A 20,250-nucleotide genomic window follows, 5' to 3' on the forward strand; every position below is an offset into this window, starting at 1 on the left:
CGAGAAATTTGCCTTTCCAGGGGAGCACTGGCATATAGCAATGCCGTGTCCTGTATGTAACAAAATTTTTTATCGTGGCATTACTCAGATATGTTGACAAGCACAGGGAACAGAGCAACCTAGCACGTTCACTAATGGTATGAAACGCGGGACACCTTTCTCTCGAGTGCCCGTTGTGGTGCCTCGACCTGCTCTGCTGAGCCGATTTATCTCCCCAGATCTAAGCCAAGACTACCTTGGCCAAAACCGAATCCTCGGCTGACGAGTGCGGTAACGCTGTGCGTCGGAGCCGGGCTTTGGCTGGATCAGGGCGCGGCGCGGAGCGGGGCGGGCCTGGGCTCCCGCCACCCCCCAGGCTGGCTGGGGGCGAGGGAGAGGCCCTGAGAGAAATGATACCCAGGGCGTGAGGGAAGCTACACTCTACCGCCCCGCGGCAGCCGGGGCGGCGGGACCCAGCGCCTTCAGCCCGCCCTGAGGGGTTTCCAGCAGGAGGGACACGTTCCTCTCCGCCCTCACAGACGCCACGGGCTCCTCAGCCCCCCCTCAAACCCACCTCACGGGACCTTGTGCGCACGCGCGCCCCCCGCCCCGCCCGGCCGGAATGCCGCGCCTGCGCGTTGCCCTCCGCGGCCCCCTGTCGGGAGGGAGGGCGGCGCCTGCGCGCTGCGGTCGCAGCCATGTTCCGCGGCGGCAGTGCTGCTCGCCTCAGCCATGTTCGGCGGGCAGCGGGGCCCGCCGCGCCGCGCCGGCGGCGGGGAGTCGGGTGGGCTGCGCAGGTGGGGGCGACCGCGGGGAGCTGGGGCGGCTGGGGCGCGGCGGGGTACTGCTCCTTCAGGGCGTCTGTGGACGGGGCTCCGGTGTGTGGGCGTGGCGGGGGTGTGGCGCTGTCCGTCCCAGGGTACGCGCTGTGGGGGAGGGCGCAGCCTGGGCTTCGTTCGCTCTTCCCCGCCTTCAGCCGCTTCCTCCTCCCCGGTACCCGCGAGGGGTAGCGGGAGGAGGCGGACTGCGGCCCTCCCCTGAAGGCTCCCGCTGCTGCGGCCCGGGGCGGCCGCCCTGTCTGAAGGAGCCTCCTCTCAGGGGTTGCGGTGGTCTCTGGGGGCCGTGGGGAAGGGTGTGCTCGGGGCGGGAGGTGCACCGCAGCCCCGGCAGCAGCGTGTGGGCTCGGGTGAACCGCCGTGAGCCTGGCCGGGGGTCACTGGGCTGCTTTCAGGCCGACGCTGGGGCGGGCGGCGAGGGCAGAGCTCTCCAGATGGAGAGATACCGGGATGTTTCGAAAAGGCATAATTTTCGGTTAGCATTTTCCCCTAGTTTTTCAGATAGTGGTGTACCTAAGGCATGCTAGGTGTGTTTTTTTCTTTTTTTTATTTTTTGGTTTGTTTCAAGTTTTTAAATGGAGTAATTGTTGTTGAAGGTGTTTAGAGAAAGGTTTTATCTGTTCACTGCGTTTGCAAAAACAGAGTGTGTCGAAAGCGTCCTTTTGCCTAGATCCACAGTTATGAGTAAGCTGTTTGTTCTGTGTCTCAGTAACTTTGAGCCCTCTGGGAGCAGGAAACTCCCAAAGCCAGTCAGGGCGGAGGAGGAAGGAAAGGAAAACATAGGTTGTTAATCCAGGATTAAAAAAACAAAAACGTTCCTTCCCTCTCTGTTGTCTTAAAAAGTGCAGAGACCTCGCACATACAGAACAGCATGTTTGCTGCTCACTTACACATCAGAATACCAGTATGCTTACTGTGTGGAGCCTGCAGTATAGGGTCAATCTCTCAGGCGGGTGGTGGCTAATTTGCAGGTGTGGTCCTTAGCCCAGAAGCCAGGTCTAACCTTAGTAAACGCTGTGATGGTGTTTTGTTTAGTAACCTATCATTTTACAGTTAGTGTTACAGCTGCCAGAACTAAGGAGGAAGGTATAGATAACTTAATCCTTAGCAGTCTTTGGCTGTCTGCCCAGCATGTTGCAAGCACTTCACTCTAGCTCCTTGTCCTATGCTTGCTTGTAAGGACTCCACAGCAGTGTCTAGTAAAGAATTTCCTGTGTAAAATTGTTTCCACGTAAACATTTGACCAAATTCTCCTTAGACATTCTGTTTTCCTGTGTTGAAGTGAGGTTTCTGTATTTGCCTCTTCCATGAGTTTAGTGCTGGATAGAATAGAATATAAATGTCAAATAATTCATTGCTGTCAGCGGATGGTCTATGAATGTTGGCACATGTCAGCAGTTCCATAAACACTGGTGTCAGTCCTCAGTGGGTTTTTTTCCCCTTTTTGTTCTTAGCAATTGCATTGTCTAACACCTTTGTGAAGTTAGTGTTGCCTGAATGAGTAAGTTGACACAAATCACATATCTATGCCAAATGAGCTTTTTCTAACTATAAATGATGACGCTGAGATTGTCCATATTTGTTTTGTATAGGCAATGTTCAGTGACTACCAGTGACTTGATTTCTGATGAGAATTCTTATTTTCTAGTTCTGTACGACATCGACACTGCTGGCATCAAGAACAGGAATGTAGAAGCTGGAATGATTCAGATTCTTTGGCATTTGGTGAATATCACTGTAGACATTTAGACCAATGGCTGGAGAGGTAAGGAATAAACGTGAAGTTTGTTTAAATCTTCACTTTGCTGCAGTCTTCTTTAGGAATCCACAAAACCTTGGATGTGATTAAATTAAATGTTTTCTAATAATACAGTAGCACAGAGTTAGCAAATGTTCTCTGCATTATGCAAGGGTAGACCATTTAGTTTGCTAATTGAAATACATGCCCTGATATTAGTCAGTATTTCATATGAAAGAGAGACATTGTATATACTGAGGCAGTAGTTTAAGCCCTTTATTGCTGAAATCTTCAACATTAGTATAAAACTCTCATTGAAGCAATATGCTGTTACTTTTTATGCTTTGCTTGCACATTCTTAGGTGCGTGAAGAACCATGATGTTGTCTCTTCACTTGACAGTGCACTCAGTATATTCAGCTGTGCTACAGTTTTGAATAAATACCTTTTTTTTTTTGGTGGTGCAGTACAATTTTTTAATGAGATCAAATTTTGTAGGTAGTTCTAGGAGTATTTTGCTTTGCTTTTGGATATTCTAGACTTAAGACCTCAGGTGGAGGAAGTGGTTGAGATCAGTATCTTAATGTCTGACAGGAAGTACAAAAAGTGGTGAGTGCTTGGGTATGTGCAGAAAACAGTAGAAGATAAGTTAGAAGAGGTGAAATATTCTACTGAGGGCACATTAAAACATTTTTTTATATAATTTATACGTCTCTGAGTATTACATTATATGAAGGCAATTGTCATTTCTGATGACATATTTAATACTGCTTCAGTTAATAAATGAATCTTTTGAAGAGCTTAGGAAAGACCTCGTATTCAGGAGTGTTTTCTATGTCTTTGGTATCATAAAAGATACTAATGCTATGTTATGATTGTGAGTTGAACCGGATGGGCTAGCAGCATTTTGTATTTCTCTTTTGCTGAGGAAATATGTTCCTTCTTAGTGTGGAATCTTTATGTTGTTTTAAAATGACATTGGCAGCATGGATGGTAATCTCATCGATCAACGTGAAACTGCTTAGGGAAAGTAAGACTATAACCTAAATCTACTGTATTACTTATGTTAAATGTGGAGGCATTAACACTGAAAGAAGCAGACAGACTGAAAGGAGAAGTTTTCAGTCCTTCATATTATTACAGCATTATATAGTTTTCATTTATTATCTTTTTTAACTTAATGAGGAACCTGGTAAGTGTTTCTTCACTCAGAGAACATCAGTAATCCCACTGATTATTTAAGTAAGAGCCTCCTGAGTCCCTTTTTGGCCTTACACAGCAGAGTTTACATTCTTGAAATGATATGTTGGGATATGATGGTGCCTGGCACAATGTTAGTTCTGCTGATGTGATGGGCATTTTTCTATATCGTAAGCATCTTCTCTGTCCTTCACGAAGTCCTTAGCTGATGACAAGGAGCAGTGACTACACTGATGATTTTTGCCTCGAGTAATTTCATGGGTTGTGGTCTTTGGTGGAATGGCAGTATTGAGAAGGTCCTCTAGTAGAGAGAAGCATTTACACTGGCTGAGCTGGGAGTATTTTAAGAGGTGGTCAGGTCTATGTTCTGGCATGAAACTCACTTCATGACCATTTTCTTTCCCTGCAAAGTAAGGCTGATAATCCTACATCACTACTGAAGGTGGCTTGAGCTGAAATCTTTCAATTTGTTTGATTTTGAACTGAAATAGGATAGGAGCATGCCCACAGTGTTATGGTTGTGGAGCTGTTTTTGTCCACAATTAATGTTTCTGCTCATTAAATACGTTATAAGCAACAAATGTTCATGTTGAATTCCCATTATTTTCCAGCTCTTCAACACCAGAAGAATCTAGGCCTCTTTCTGGTAGCCCTGACTGGGAAAGTAGAATTGAAGAAGGCAAAACAATGAGGACATCAACTAAAAAAAAGACAAAGTAGGTATTGAAGAATTATTATTATTATTGTGTTAGTTTTAGCAATAGCCATCTGATGATCTCCGACTATTTTATATGCATTAATCAACCTTTGAAACACAGCCAGCTGTTTCATATCAAGCCTGATGAAAGCCTTGAGGTGAGAGTAGCACTGAGAAGTCTTATGTCAAAAGCTACTTGTATGATTATTGCAGGTTCTCTTCCTTTCTCAGCTTAAATTGCATATTAGTTACAACTTCCCATAAGAGAAAATACTGTAATAGTGAAAGGAAAAATGAAAACCAGCCATCAAGTCTTGGAGAGAAAAATGTCTATTAGATCATTCAAGCTAGCCTCCTTTATATTATCCATCTTCATTTAATAGAGTTTAAACTTTTTCACATTTATGGTAGGGAGTTGTTACACACACTTGTAATAATCACATATTATTTGATTTCCTTGCTGTAGGACTAGCTATAAGCTTCTAGTGAGGCAGCGTTAGCATGAGTACCCTCAGGTGTAGGTTTACTTGTTACAAACCTGAGCAATTGCATGAGCTTTCAAAACCTACTCTTCTTGTCCTAATGATTCATTTGGTTAGCACAACTTTCACTTCAGTAAACTGGTCAAGTAAGAGTTGTGCTTCCTGCCTACCAGAGTAAGAATACATGCAGTTCTAGAGCACATGTTTATATAACTTGTTTTAAAGCTATTAAGGTTCTTTTCATCTTAATTCTAATTTTTATTTTTAAATTCTGTTTCAAGTGATTATGCTAATCCATCTGAAAGGGAAACAGATGAAGTGGTTCTCAGAAGAAGACAAAAACAGATCAATTTTGGAAAGAATACCCTTGCATATGACAGATACATTAAAGAAGTTCCAAAGTAAGTTGCACTGTGTTGCGCATTTCCAAATAAACTCTTATTTGTTCCTGATGTGTGTGTAGGTCAGCACACAGCTTTAGTCCTCTTAAAATTATATGAACAGTAAGTGGAGAAAAGAAGAAAACTTGAATCAATTTATTTTTGTTAAAGAGAAACCAGGTATTTTCTGCATACGAGCAAATTTAATTTGGGAAAATTTAAAGCTAAATGTTCTCTTTGTGTATTGCTGTTGCTAGCTGCAAATGTACTTTAAATAAATTCCTTATTAATCAGCTCCCTGCGACACTTCTGGTGACTGTGTTGCTAGGCCAGTGTCAAGTTAGTTAATACCAGGAAATTACAACTTTGAATGAGGCTTTGAATAAAGCTTTGTATTTAAGTTTTGGTAAGGGAAACCAGTCTTCAGTAATTCATCAGTAACTAACAAATCAAAACCTGGATTTCTTGCTTTCTCTGTCATTCCACTCAGAGTTTGTGAATTGTGATACTTAAATCAAGATTTCTTAGCCACCGACCTCTGCTTATGGCAGAGCTATTGAGATTCAGAAGCTAGTCTGCACTAATGTGAGGGTGTGCATCTGTGTTCTTGGGTTTTGTTTTGAGGTGTATTTTAGAGGTGTTTTTCTCAAAATGGCTTGCTGCTTACAGTTGCTGGCTTTCTGTGGATTCTACCTGTGAGTCTGTTGTGAAAATTATCTGCTGAGTGCAGTGAACACTGCAAGCTTGTTGAGCAAAACTTGAAAGATTAGACTAGATGACTAAAAATAAACAACGTATATGATAAATGATCACAGGTATCTCACAATATCATGATCGCATCTTCAGTAACACTTTTTTCTTCAGAGAGTCTTGGATTGCTTTGTGAATTGTGATTTTTGTTTTGGTTTTGGTTTTTGGTATTTTGTCGTTAGTGGTAGGACTGCAGATAGCCTTATGGCGATGCCTCCCATTTGCATAGCTGTGCTGTGATCAGTTAAATCATAGGTGGAGAATAGGGAAGGGTGAGAACAACGTTCAGAAAAAGCATGGGATAAACTTAAAAAAAAGTGTTCTGGGTGGCATTTTAATGGGATAATTTACAATACTCTTCCTTAGCAGGGATCTGTTGATCTTACAACAGATGTTATGGCTGAGTACATTGATCTCTGGAGCTGGTAAGGGGAACCACTTGAGAATAGGTACTTTGTGTGATTTAAAACATTATTGTAACATGTTTTTTCCCCACCCCCAGGCTTAAAGCTGTCTCCAGTATGGTAGGACTAAACGGGATTATTTTGTGCTGAAGATATATTTTGAGTGAGCTCTGCAGTATTCTGTGGTGGTCAGGATCTGGGTTTGGGATACCATCTGAGAAACAGCACTTCCAGCCATTGGGTGGTCCCCATTGTTATAGTGTGTGCCCAGCATGGATTCAGTGGAAAGGCATATATATAATTTACTTTTTACCCAGAGAATGTGGGTACTTTGTTTTCTGTACTCCCAGAAGACAAATGCTATTTGCAACGGGGATTGCTGGAATTCTAGTAATGTATGGACAGTGGCAAAATAAAAGTTGGCTGAAGATACTTGTGGGTTGGCCCCTGCCAGCAGCTGAGTATCCACACAGCTACTGGCTCCCTCCCTCTCCCCAGTGGGGTGGGGAAAGAATAGGAAGAGCAAAATCTGGAAAACCGACAGATTGAGGTGAGGGCAGTTTAACAGGTAAAGGAAAGAAAGGGGGGGGAGCAAGAGATGCAAATGCAATCACTCCCTACTTCCCACAAGCAGAGTGGTGCCCTGACAGTCTCTGAGCAGTGGCCGCTTTGGAAAGCTCCTCCCCTTCTTCCTCTGCCCTGCTTGTTATTGCTGAGCATGACATTACATGGTATGGAGTACCTCTTCGGGTAATACGAGTCAGCTGTCCCAGCGGTTTCCCCTCTCAAGTTCTTGTTCACCCTGAACTTAGTGGGTACGGGAGGGAGCAGGGCAGAGTGGGAAGAAGAAAAGGCCTGGAAGCTGTGCAAGCACTGTTCAGCAACAGCCATAAATTAGTGTGTTATCAGCACTGCTTTAGCCATAAATCTGAAACACAGCACTACCGGGGCTGCTGTGAAGGAAGTTAACTCCAACCCAGCCAGACTCAGCATAATACTAAATACAAACTGCACCTGACACAGGAAAACTGAGATAGAAGTAGCTGGAGACTAGGATACTGCTGAAGGGATGTAAGTTATGCTGCTTCTGTTTCATATTTGTCCGTGGCCAGTAGGGATCTGCTTTTGGTAGCTGTTGGTGCTGGACTGGATGAACCTCTGATCTGATTCACCGTGTTATTGTTAATTGTTGCTTGTGTGGTCTGTTCTTGACTCTATTTTAGAATATACCCATTTCAGTTAAGTGTTTAAAAATATGAAATTTTTATTTATTGGGCTACTGATGCTTATGTGATCTGATGGACTGAGGATTTTTTTTTTAAGAATTAAAGTCATGTCCTGAAATACAAGCATTACCATGTATTTACAGGAATCAGCGAATACCAGGAGTTCATCCTAGAACTCCCAACAAATTTAAGAAGTACAGCCGTAGATCCTGGGACCAGCAGATCAGGCTGTGGAAGATAGCACTGCATGCCTGGGATCCTCCTGCCGAAGAAACTTGGGATCTGCAGCCAGTGTGTGTATGGGTGAATTAAGTCAGCTCGTGCCTCTTGCTTCATAGGAGGACTTCCAGTTTCCTTTAGAGCATTCCTAACTGAGAGCAAGAGATCAGGTTCAGAAATGGGAGTCTCCCTGAAGCCCTTGGTTTCCTTTTGAGCTCAGTTAGTCTTCAAGGTACTCCCATTATTTAGTCTAAATTCATCTCCAGTAAGGCACTGTGGGAAAGAAGGCTTTTGGTCTGTCTGCAGTAGTACACTCCCTTCCCCTGTGTGTTTATGCTGGTCAGCACAAGGTAAAGCGATTTTTCTAGAAAGGGATAGACATAAGCAGAAATTCAGTGATTACTGTTCCTTGACCTTGATAACCTTTCCATCTTTCCTTTTTCTGATGTCAGTGGAACCAGCTTTCTCCCGCAATAAAAACATGTTAGAGGATTTGAGAAGTGTAAGAAGTTTGGAGAGAGATTTCTGTGTTCTCTGCAAGAGAGTGGCAGTTGTGTTCAAGATGGATTTTTTTTAATATCTTTTCAGAACTCTGAATTTCTTTAACAAGGCTGGCTCCACTAACTGACACCACCTAATACTTTACAAGGTTGTGACTAGTAAATTGGGAGAAGAAGAATGGAAATCTATTAGCTCTGTAACTGCATTGTGTAAATAGTTTTAACTGTGTTGTAATTGCCTTACGGTGGGAGCTGCAGTTCTTTGCACCATTTGAATGTCAGAGATGAACCTTTAGTTATTACTGCAGCTTAACTGTCTCCTGCTTGGAGTGGTAAGCAAGATGGGTAGTATTTTAAATCCTTTTTTTTCTTTTCTGTTTTTAGTAGTACAGAACCCTCAGGCAGTTCTCAGGAATCGTTCTGCAAAGATCAGGACATTTCTGGCTCCCTTGTATTTGATGAAAAGCAGAAGAGAAATGAGTGTGAAGACGAATGCAGACAGACTGACTACACACCAGAGAGGTATGAGAGAAAACTTTTGTCGTTAACTCATTGAAATATTGTATTACTGTAGTCAGAAAGTAGGACTTACAGACTTATAAGTCTTACAGATTATAGAGACTTATGACTTACAGACTATATTATAGACTGAAATAATTCAATACTTGCTGATGCTGTCAGGTTTTTTTAGGAGATGCTTAATGAGGGAGGGCAGTTAACGCTCAGATCTGGAGTTTGGCACTTTTGCTGTTGAATGTAGTCCATCACTGGTACAGAGCATTGAATGTGGAAAAATCACCGGCATTATAGAATTGCATGATTAACAGCAGAAAAAGGCAGTGTTTTTCACCTCACAGCATGTGCCATGATTTTGTAGAACTCTGATAAGCATTTAAACTGAGTTGAAGTGTTATATGTATAAGATCTATGTCTTATTTTTGTAGTTCCTGTTCTCCGGATTCTTCTCCAGTATGGAAACGCAGAAAAAGAAACAATTCTGACTCCTCTGTCGTTTCAAAGAGCAAAACCCATTACATGCATATGTACCACACACTGGAAAGGTACGAAATGATACTCCATATGGAGATTCATTGACACTATGAACCAACTTTTGAAATATGGCTCATATTTATCCCTCCATTTGTTAATAGCTTTAATTTTATCTACATACGTGTGCAGTTAATGAGGAACTGTTGTATGACAGCAAATATTTACAATGGTCCACTGCAAAGGTAAAGAAACTTCAGTATCAGAAGATACAGCAGGTTATATTTGGTGTAGATTTAGGCAACACTAATGTGTTGTTCTTGATTTCTCATGGAACCTGGTTTCTGCTTCAGAGGTTGTAATCTGAAATATAAGTCTGCCAGTGAATACTGAATCTTGCTGCTTGTTTAATTTTTGCCATGATAAGTTTGCTACAGATATTACAGAGAACATGTGTTCATGAAGGGATGTGAAAGAAGCTTTGTGTATTTTGATTAAGCTTTTCCCTGCTTTATGAAAGATGGTATGGAAGAAAATGCTTGTTGGAACAAGGAATTAGTTACCCAGCGTGAGACTGGGACAGCGTGAAGTTAATGTTCAAAATGGGTAACAGAAGGGTAGGGTTTTTCAGGCTAACACCTTCTTTATTCTGAGTTGTTCAGGAATTAAAATACTTCTCTAGCGATTGGTCTTAATCGTGTTTCCTTTTTTCCCCCCTTTCCTAGCTGCTGCATAAGAAGTCTTCCCATGAATGAGAAATTATAGGCTATGTAGAGGAGAGCATGGTTTAACTCCATAGAGGTTTTGTCAGAACCACATGAAAACTGGAACAATGATTTAAGTTTTTTGGGGTTTAGTAGGCTTTTCTCACTAACCTTAGTAAAAATGCTTATACAGGTGTGGCTTTTTCCTTTCTAGTTAGCCCCCCTTATCTTCAGAAGAATTAAGAGGAACTGTGATACAAAGGTCCATGGTTTAGACCATTTCACTTTCTTTCTAGTCTTACTGAACCAGGACATCAGGAGGCTTTTTCAAAGTGCTCAGAGTGGGAAGCCTTTGGTGAAAATGATGAAGTAATGACAGTACAACATGGTATAGAAATAACAAGGTAATAATGATTACTATGTTTTTTTGTTTATTGCTTGTGCTGTGAAGGTGTCCTCTGTTTTTTTTACTTTCCTTTTCCTTCACTGTCTAATACAATTCCCCCGCCCCGCTTCCTCCAACATGTGGTATGTTTGGTGGTGGTTTTGTTCTTTGAGTTTTCTTGGCTTTTCCCACTCTGACTCTCCATCTATTGCTTTCTGCTGCTTCTGCCATTAAATAATGCTGGAAGATGCTGAGCACCTTTCGCTCTCTTTGTCTTAATGGAAAGCAATGGCATTTTACGGAATTGGTCCCTGTGATTGTTGCTAGTCTGTCAGTTGCTAAGCCCAGGAGCTGAAAGCTTCTGTCTCCTGAGAGATTAAGTTGTTTTGTAGCTGACAATAATGATAGCGGTTTGTTTTTATGCAGTGACCCAGTTCCAGCCAGTTGTTCTTCAGGATGGAACAATCAGAAACAGGAAAAAAACAACTTCTTTCTGCCTGACAGCAAAACTTGCAGAGATACGGACTGCAAGCTGGAGAGGTATAAAATGCAGCTTCTCAGTCAGGGACTCGTTTTTTATGTATTATTTTGGAAGCATAGTTGCCTTATTCCTGTATTTCAATCCAAGCTTTTATTATAAACATGGATTATTTTATTATTACTATTCTTCTTAGGGATGTGTTGTCCAGTATTTATATGTTGCATGGTAAATTCTGTCTTTATGTTTTCATGTTATAGTCTAATACTCTAATACTCTATTTACTCTAATAGAGTAAATAGCAGGTTGTAGCTGCATGTAATAGGAAAAAAAAGGTTACCATAATAAAGCCACCTAGTCTTCGGGGTTGTTTTTTTAATCTGTAGGCTCAAACTTTGTAGCAGTTTATTGGAAGGACATCAGTCAGAATACCCTGAAATAGGATGGGGAAGTGCAAGTGCTGAAGATGGAATAATGAGGAAAAAAATTTAAATACCGAGGTGAGTTCATCTGACTACTTATTTCACTTACTCTGTTTCAGCAGCCTGTATGCAGTGTTGTTCAACAGAATCCAGCCGTTCAAGCAGATCAGTTGTATTTTATCCCATCCTTTTTTGTTTAATGCAGCACCTTAATTAAAAGATCTAATACATCAGACTTGGTAAATTGAAATATTTGCCCATTCAGCCAGGAAACATGTTTTATCTTATCACCCAAATGAAAAATGCCAGTCTTTTTAATTATTTCAGTAGCAGCTTTTCTGCCTCTTAGTATTTTTGTGATGAAGTCACAACTTTGCATTTGCAGCAGTAGGTTTCAATGAAAATTTTCTCTTGGACTTCAGATTCCTGTGGTGCGTTAATAGGACGGGTAGTATCTTGAGTCAAACAGCTTTTACTAGCAGATAGTCTTTTGTGTAATTTGATTATCTTTGATCTACGTTTAATGCAGGCTCTGAAATATTACAGACTATGATATAAATGTCTGTTTAACAGTCACCTTGGAATATTTTGCGTAATAAAACTCATTCAGAATATGGCACACAATTAGTTTTACGATACTTGGGATTTAAATTATAACAATATGTGGAAATGAAGATAGAGCTTTTAAAAATTGTGCTAATGGTTTTTCTCTTGACTTTATTGATATTTTTTTTTTAAACTTAAAATCTTTGAGCACGAATAAGACTTAATATGGATTCGCTTTTCTAAAGTGCTAATTCAATATTTGAAAATATCTAGTCTCTCTTTGTATATAGAAGTATTGAAGAAGAAGGACTTTCACCTGTGACAGAGAATGATTTGAAGAATAGGGATATAGTCTGAGATCATCCTTGGAAACCGGTGCAGTCGCATAAGATCTGCACTGAAAGAGGAAGAGGTTTACAGTCAGCATATGTGCAATCAACATAAGGTGAAATGTGCAGGTAAAAGAAGCATGCATCTGTACATCACAGTTAAGAGAGTCTTTCTCACATGAGCATATAAGAGCCTTATAGTGTCTCAGTCTTGGGCCAGTTCTGTTTAATATCTTTATCACTGATCTGGATGAGGGGGTGGAGTGCACCCTCAGTAAGTCTGCAGATGACACCAAGTTGGGCAGGAGTGTTGATGTGCTCAAGGGTAGGAAGGCCCTGCAGAGGGACCTGGACAGGCTGGATCAATGGGCCAAGGCCAATTGTATGAGGTTTAACAAGGCTGAGGGCCAGGTCCTGCACTTGGGTCACAACAACCCCATGCAACGCTACAGGCTTGGGGAGGAGTGGCTGGAGAGCTGCCTGGAGGAAAAGCCCCTGGGGGTGCTGGTTGACAACTGGCTGAACATGAGCCAGCGGTGTGCCCAGGTGGCCAAGGAGGCCAACAGCATCTCGGCTTGTATCGGGAATAGTGTGGCCAGCAGGAGCAGGGAGGTGATAGTGCCCCTGTGGGGCCCTCAGTAGAAAAGGGACATTGAGGTGGTGGAGCGTGTCCAGAGAAGGGCAACGAAGGAGGTAAAGGCTCTGGAGCACAAGTCTCCTGAGGAGGATATCTGGGGTTGTTTAGCCTGGAGAAGAGGAGGCTCAGGGGAGACCTTATCTCTACAACAACCTGAAAGGAGGTTGTAGCGAAGGGGGTGTCAGTCTCTTCTCCCTAGTAACAAGCGATAGGATGAGAGGAAAAGGCCTCAAGTTGCACCAGGGGAGGTTTAGACTGGATATTAGGAACAATTTCTTCCCCGAAAAGGTTGTCAGGCATTGGAACAGGCTGCCCAGGGAAAAGTGGTTGAGTCACCATCCCTGGAGGTATTTAAAGGATCTGTAGGTACGGCACGAAGGGACATGGTTTAGTGGTAGAGTTGGCAGCGCTGGGTTAATGGTTGGGCCTGATGATCTTAGAGGTCTCTTCCAACCTGAATGATTCTATTCTATTCTGGTCTTCTACATAGTCAGTTGATATTTAGCTGCTTTGCAATTGCCTTTGTCTCTAGTGAGGAGTACTATCTTTGTGACATGTAAGAGAAAGTGAATTAAATGCTTCTCTGTGGAGCAAAACACTGGTTTCCTGGGGTGCAAAGATCAATATTAACAGAGACACTGCCTTTAATCATGGTGTTTAGGTTTGATGAGCCCTAACTTTCAAATGGGAGGAACTTTATCTGTGGAAAGTGAATGTTGCTTGAAAACCAAGGGTTACATTGTAGAACTCCACACCACTCACCTTTTTGCTAAAAGAAAATTTCTGTCTTAAACAGGAAAAATAAATGCTGTTTGGAGCCTGGTTAAATGTCTATAATTTTGAATATATCTGGTTGTTTTTTAAAGGAAAGAAAAAACTTAGCAGGACACTTAAGATAGGGCAGGTTAATTAGAATTGAGAGAAAAATGTATTTTATGAATTGACAACGACGTATAGGTGGAAAGGTGAGGGGTTAGAAAAGATAGGCTTAACTACTTCATTTCCTCTTTGACAAATACTTTAGAGTACAGGGTGTGTAGTCTTCCCTTTGTTTTTCCAATAACTTACGTGCTGAAATGTTATACTATCTGTAACTTTCTTTAGTGTGGATGGTATGGCTTTGCCTTTTATACTGTGCCTTAAGCTCACCGTATGCAGTACTGTGTTCCATTTACTGCTACTGTAATACTACAGCTTAAGATACTAAATGCTTTGCTATTAATGATTAAATATATCATATTTATAAAATGCTGTTTTCTACTTTTTTTGTTTAGGTTTCTCCAGATCTTTAAGGATAGATTGTTTTCTGCAAGCTCTGTCTCAAGCGTAAAACTTCGATTTCATTAAGTCTGTGCTATGATGATGATGATGGATGTTCCTTAAAGCTTTTGTGAGAATGTTTCTGCTTTACCTGCTTTGGCAGATGCCATGTGCATCTTATTGTAAAGGCTACTTCAGCTGATGGATCCTGGTGTTGCCATTTGGAGATCGTGCTTCTTGGAGTGCATTAATGTTATGCTGGTGAATTGGTCCAATATCAAGGAGTTAAACCCCGTTTCCTCTACTGGACCAGAATTGTACATCCAACCTGAAGAACAGCTTCAAAATAATGTAGATAATTTCCACCTTTCTCCAGTTGTTAAAGACAAGCTATTCTTAGCTTTTGAGTTGGGTGATCGTCCATTTGGCTTATTTACTGTTCTCTGAGATAAGATATTAAGCTAGCATTTGCCTAAACCTAGTGAGAGAAGAGAAAGGAAAGGTAGATGGCTTATCAAAATCAGCTCACTCTTCAAAGGGGTGAGTGTGAACAGCAACACAGCCTAAATACCTGGATTTTACTCTTATGTGTGTTGCAGCTTGACCCGAAGAGCCAATCTACTGCTGAGAGTATAAGAGGATGAGTTCAGTGACTGCTCTTCCTACAGGAATTGGAGGTGAGCAGCAGTATTTGCAGGTTTGGAGCTGCTCTTGGGCATGGGGTGTTAAGGCTAAGGTCATGGTGTTGAGATAAGCTCTCCTTTGTTTCACTCAGGCACTGTGGTCAGAAGGTCAAAGTGAGGGCTGAGGCTACAGTGGAGTTTAGACCCGATTCATGTGCCAATTACAAGATATTTTTTTTTGACAGTCCTTGTGGCATTTTACGTAGTGTGTACTGGGATACAAACATTAGAGCAGGGAATTGTCTCTTCACAGTAGTTCAGTTTGGCTCTTCACAAGGCTGCTGCAGAACTGTGGCAGTGCCAGGGATGACACACAGCAGCCTTACTGTGGGGCTGGCCGTGTAACCACGGGCCAAAAGCCCATAGTGCTGCTGAAGTTGGAAGCAAGTTGCTTCCCCAGAAAAAACTCCCTGTGCCTTCCAAAATGTTGTTTCCAGGCATGCTCAGGCATGGGGTTTGGTAGTGTCCCAGCACAAGGGTGGCTCGGTCACGCACTGCAGAGCATGGAGGGTATGTATACAAGGAATGCATCTGTACAGGACTTTTTTAAAGAACTAATATTTAGAACTTCGTTGTTCCAGTGTGCATGCTTCCATGTGATTTATGATGATTGTAAATAAGGGAATGTGTTACACTTTTGGTGTTTTGTCTTTATGCAGAAGAATTAAAGACTTCAAGAATCCCTGTTAGTCTGCTTTTGTTGTTGTGTTGTCAGAGTTTCATTATAAAAGGAATATGTGGGTTTGGTAGCCCTTTGTTTTAGGGTGCTTTGTTTATTTTGGGGGTTTGGTGTTTGGTTTTGTTTTGGGTTTTTTTGTGATTTTTTTTTTTCAGTCCTTGCTAAAAGGAGGCAGGAGGACTCTTCAGAGACTAAATCAGACTCATGTAGGGAGTTGGCAGTACAACTTGGGTTGTGTTGAACCCCCCAGTTTGTATTTTGATATCTTGTCACGAACTTCTATTCAGTGCATTGTAATCTAGTGGAAGGGAGCAGCTGAAGCCCCCGGACACATTCTGCTGTGAGAAAGGTGTCCCCTTGGAAAGGATGGAGCTGCTAGGTGAGAGGAGTAGGCAGTCATGAAATACTTAAGCTCAGCTGTCAGAGCCCTTAAGCTTCCGCCTGTGATGGTCGGGGCCCGCAGTGGATTTATGGACACAAATCTATAGGATTTGTAATTCAGCAGTCCTTAAAAGATCTTATATTTCTTGGTTGAAGATACTTAGACTAGAACTAGAATAACCAACCTGCCTGTGTCGGTTAAATTTTGGGCAGATTTATTCCCTAATCCAGGTTCTGTATGCTTAGACAAACCATGAGAGCACAAGGAAAGGAATGATACTGAGCAGGTAAGGTTTGAGGTCTGCTAAAGTTATTTTGTGCAGAGCTGCCACTGGATGTAGAACCATTGTAATGTGTTCTAATTAGTAACAGTACCCTCATCAGTCTAAACAGGAGTTAAAACTGGAATGCAATCCGTCCATTTGCTTGTTTATCTATCCAAGGCTATTTGACATAAGAGTTTACAGCTGAGGTAAGCAAAGCTGAAGTCTGGCACTCCACCCCCAGTTTGTGTTTGATAGCCTTCCATTTATTTTATCTATTTTAATTAAATTTGGTTGGCATAAAGCTGTGCTCAGTTCATAATTAAGCCAAAATAAACTCTGACTTTTGCCAGCTACATTTAAATTTCTTCCAAAAAGTTACATATATCTTCTATTGGCATGCTTGCACTGGGAGAATCTCCTTACAGATGATATATTATGTGTGCTCGTAGAAACAGTCCTTCACTAGCAGTTCTGAAATGCTATTGGTTTCGTGTACTTTGGTTTTAAAATTGCTCCTCTGAGGTCACAGTGATGAGGATATCTCTTGCTCCCCTTAAAACTCCCACTGTGGTGTGAAAGTGGTTTTCTGAAGGATTTCCCTTGCTGCCAAGGAATGAAAGATGCAAGGCAGCTGTAATCCCTACGCTGTGTTACAGCAGAAAGTTCTGCCTGATAAAATCTAATTTGTGCGTAGCATGATGCTGAAAGTACCGCATGGCTTCTGGGCTGGAGCTGTCCTCTATCTGGCTCACTTGGAAGCTTTCAGGTAAACATGCTGTTCGAGTCATCTTATCTCAGAGCAAGGCTGGAGAAAATATTTGTGTGTTTTGAACCTATGCAGAACTTCGAGCATGTCCTTGGTTCAGGAACACAGTTCTGTTTTCCACAGCGGTGCGTGGGAAAGGAGAGGTGCTAGCATTGCAAACTTCCCTGCAGGAGCGTGGATGTTTACGCAGGTGCCACACAGATGTGCGAGTTTGTACAACTATTCCCCAGGGAAAGGAACTTGCGAGATAAATCCCTCGCATTGTACTATTTTCAGATCTTAGTGTTTTTCTGAGCGCAGAGCCAGCCTGAGTCTTACCACCCAAAGGCAGGCATTTTGGAGACCCTACAACAGAGATCTCTGAGGAGAAAAATACAGGACCTGTGTACAACCTCTGAGTTAAAAACCAATGAGTTGATGGAAAGTGAACACAGTTCTCCTTTACCTCTTCTCAAAGTGCTACTGATTTCAGCCAGGAGCACTAGGTATGCAGACATTCCACCCAAAAAGCATTATTAAACAGCTAGAACAGCATTTTCAAACACATACTTAGCAAAAGTCTTTGAGATACATACATATAATGAGAATGCAGATGCATTTTAATTCAGTGCATTCACAAATGGGGAAAAGTGGTGTAAAACCATTGAAAAGTCAGGCAAAATAATGCAAAGAAATTCGACAGAAAGTAAGCCAGCTGCTGAGATTTCAAACTTCAATTTCTAAAAGCCATTGCAAATTACTGTCTGAAGACTGCTGGCCTGGCCTGGCCTGGTGCAGTTTGCAAGGTAGGCTGGCAGGGAGCAGTCGTCTTTCCACTTCTGAAGCTGTTAGTATTGCTGGGAGGTTAATGTGAGTGTCTGTGTGTATTCATCCTTCTGTTGTCTGGCACAGCATTGCAAAAAAAAAAAAAATCAACCAAGCGGTTGAATAACATTTGTGCCTTTTTGGAAAAAATAGTGTGCATTTCTCTCACTTTTAACAAGGCAATGTGTGGTGAGCTTTGTGAAGTCACCATGAAGAGGATCTTCAACACATCTGCACGATTCTGAGCTTCCCTGAGCAGGTGCTTCCTCTTGGCCTGCAATACCACATACGTAATACTGCAGTGATCTCTGGCAGAAGATAATTCAGCGGTTTTAACTGTGCTGATCTGGGGGCCTGTACCTGACCTCTACCTTCCTACCCTTGCTCTTACACCCAGAGTTAAAAGCAGGTGTAGGTACTGTGTTGTATGCTTTTGCACAGCCTTGAAGAAAGTCCCTTTTTATATCAGCAAACTGAATGGGGGGTAAGAAGGGCTGCCCGGTTGTTTACCAGACTTCAGCTGGGGTGTTCCTGTAGGCCATTCTACTGAGCTCTCCAAAAAAGATCAGGTAACAGGAAGAAATAAACATGTTCCTGGAACTACTCACGATGTGAGACTAGAGGCCTGGAATTAATGGGAGCATGTGGTGAAGAAGCAGAAAGACTAAGGTATGTATTGCATATTGCGGGTGCTGTTCCTCTGGTGACTGTCTTAACTACTTTAAATAATACAGATCCAAAGCAACATCCTTTTTTCAGCTGCTGTTTGGACAATTCCTTCTTCCTGGCACGTGAAGGTGTGTACTGCCACCCACTGTGCTGGGTGACTGTCCTTTCTACCCAGCTTGTGGACAACAAGAGCTCCGATTCTGTGTAAATGATGACCGGAAACACAAGTCAGACTGGCAGGCGTCTTTCACTTTCATTTCTGTAAAAATTGCACGAGAAAGTTGTACTTTGTGAAATGAGGCTTCGTTTTTACAGTAGAGATGCAAATTCTCCCTCTCAACATACGTTCCAACCTTGCTGCACATGAAGCATCTTCATTAAAAAAAAAACGCAAAACACCACCTGCCAATATATACTTAAAGTCTCTCCAAAACCTGTTGCTGGGCTTTGCTGGTTGCTTTTGTGTTAAGCTGCTGAAAAAAAAAAAAAAACCAAACAAACAACTTTTGTTTGCCACTTCTGCCTTCCATCCAACACACTTCATTGCTGATCTTGCAAGTGTTTAAGTGTCCAGTCTTTGAATGAGCCCAAGAGCAGAGATTCTTGAGAGCTGCGGTGGTGGTTGCAACCTTACTAAACAAATATGTAAGTTAAAGGAAAAAAAAATACCTAATTGCAGCTTTTGAAACAGTCTCGTATCCCTAAATACCGGTTTTTGGTATGACATATTTTGGACTAAGGCCACATCTGCACTAGAAGGCTTTACTGGTGAAACCTGCAGAATTTTTGTGTTGTTTCCAGAGCTCAGTAACTTACTTACACTGACTCCATGCAGTTGCCTTGTATGAGCTAGATTAGGTGTGAATGTATAACTGCGTTTCTGTCAAGTAACCAGAGCCAAGTTTTGCTGGCTTTCTGCTACCTGTGAGAGAAAGATGAGGCTGATCCAGTAAAAACGTGGACTTGACATGCAAACCACGTATGATCCAGAAGAAAGCTATTGTACAGTGGTGATTTTTTTTTTTTTAAGAAGAGACAATGAAGTTAGGGATAGTGAAAAGAAGTTAATCGTATGCTGGAGGCAGTAACCAAATACTAGTAACAGAGAGGCCAGCCAGGCCAGCGACACAGATGATTCAGTTTGTGATGCACAGGTGAGACGTGGTTAGAATAAACTGTGTTCTTAGAATTAAGGCAAAATTGTGCCAGCTTCTACAGCAAGTGCATGACAATGGCTCTTACAAAGCCTGCAGTCCTTAAGAACTTACCTTCTGACAGCAGAAAATTTATGACCAGGAAGTACAGGATGAATGAGTATTACCTAAGTGTGATGGGAAGAAATGGATTGACTGAAATAGGCTGGGGCTCTGGTTAGAGGATAAAAAGGATGAATATCCTGACTGTGGGCTTTCTCCTCTTGCAGGTCGCTCCTGCGAACTGAAGCAGGAGGAGGCACTTTTTCATAATTTTTAAGTTTTCAGTTAAGGCCTCATGGATTTTTTGTGGTATACTGAAAACAGACTGTCTCCTGTAGAGCTGAATCAGAATATGCGAAGCTTGCATCTGAACGAGCAGAAATACAGCACGTAGTTAAACACTCTCGGGGTGACCTTAGGAACTGAATTCTAGAACAAACAAAGGTTTACTTTGAGAACAGTGTTATTGCCTTGCTTTATATCTTTGCTAATGTCAGTGGCCACCTGGGCACACCGCTGGCTCATGTTCAGCCAGCTGTCAACAAATTTTCATACATTGCCATTAGCAGTGCTTTAACTTCCCACCCTGACTCCCGACAGGGGAGAAGGCCTGGAGAGATGCGACTTAGTTGATTTAAGTGCAAAGCC

At 42.1% G+C, this 20,250-nt stretch overlaps 1 protein-coding gene across 1 annotated transcript; it reads left to right on the forward strand.

Moving 5' to 3' along the window:
- The first annotated feature begins 618 nt into the window (after positions 1-618).
- Positions 619-15,523, forward strand: LOC142056729 (uncharacterized). The gene is made up of 11 exons (XM_075092076.1): positions 619-776; positions 2,464-2,580; positions 4,364-4,468; positions 5,213-5,332; positions 7,835-7,984; positions 8,795-8,932; positions 9,355-9,471; positions 10,398-10,505; positions 10,913-11,026; positions 11,351-11,464; positions 14,173-15,523. Exons 1-10 carry the CDS (start codon positions 712-714, stop codon positions 11,454-11,456), a joined length of 1,140 nt encoding a protein of 379 aa, XP_074948177.1. The 5' UTR covers positions 619-711; the 3' UTR covers positions 11,457-11,464; positions 14,173-15,523.
- The last annotated feature ends 4,727 nt before the right edge of the window (positions 15,524-20,250 follow it).

The sequence above is a fragment of the Phalacrocorax aristotelis genome, chromosome 4 (assembly GCF_949628215.1).
Source record: "Phalacrocorax aristotelis chromosome 4, bGulAri2.1, whole genome shotgun sequence".
Classification (NCBI taxonomy): domain Eukaryota; kingdom Metazoa; phylum Chordata; class Aves; order Suliformes; family Phalacrocoracidae; genus Phalacrocorax; species Phalacrocorax aristotelis.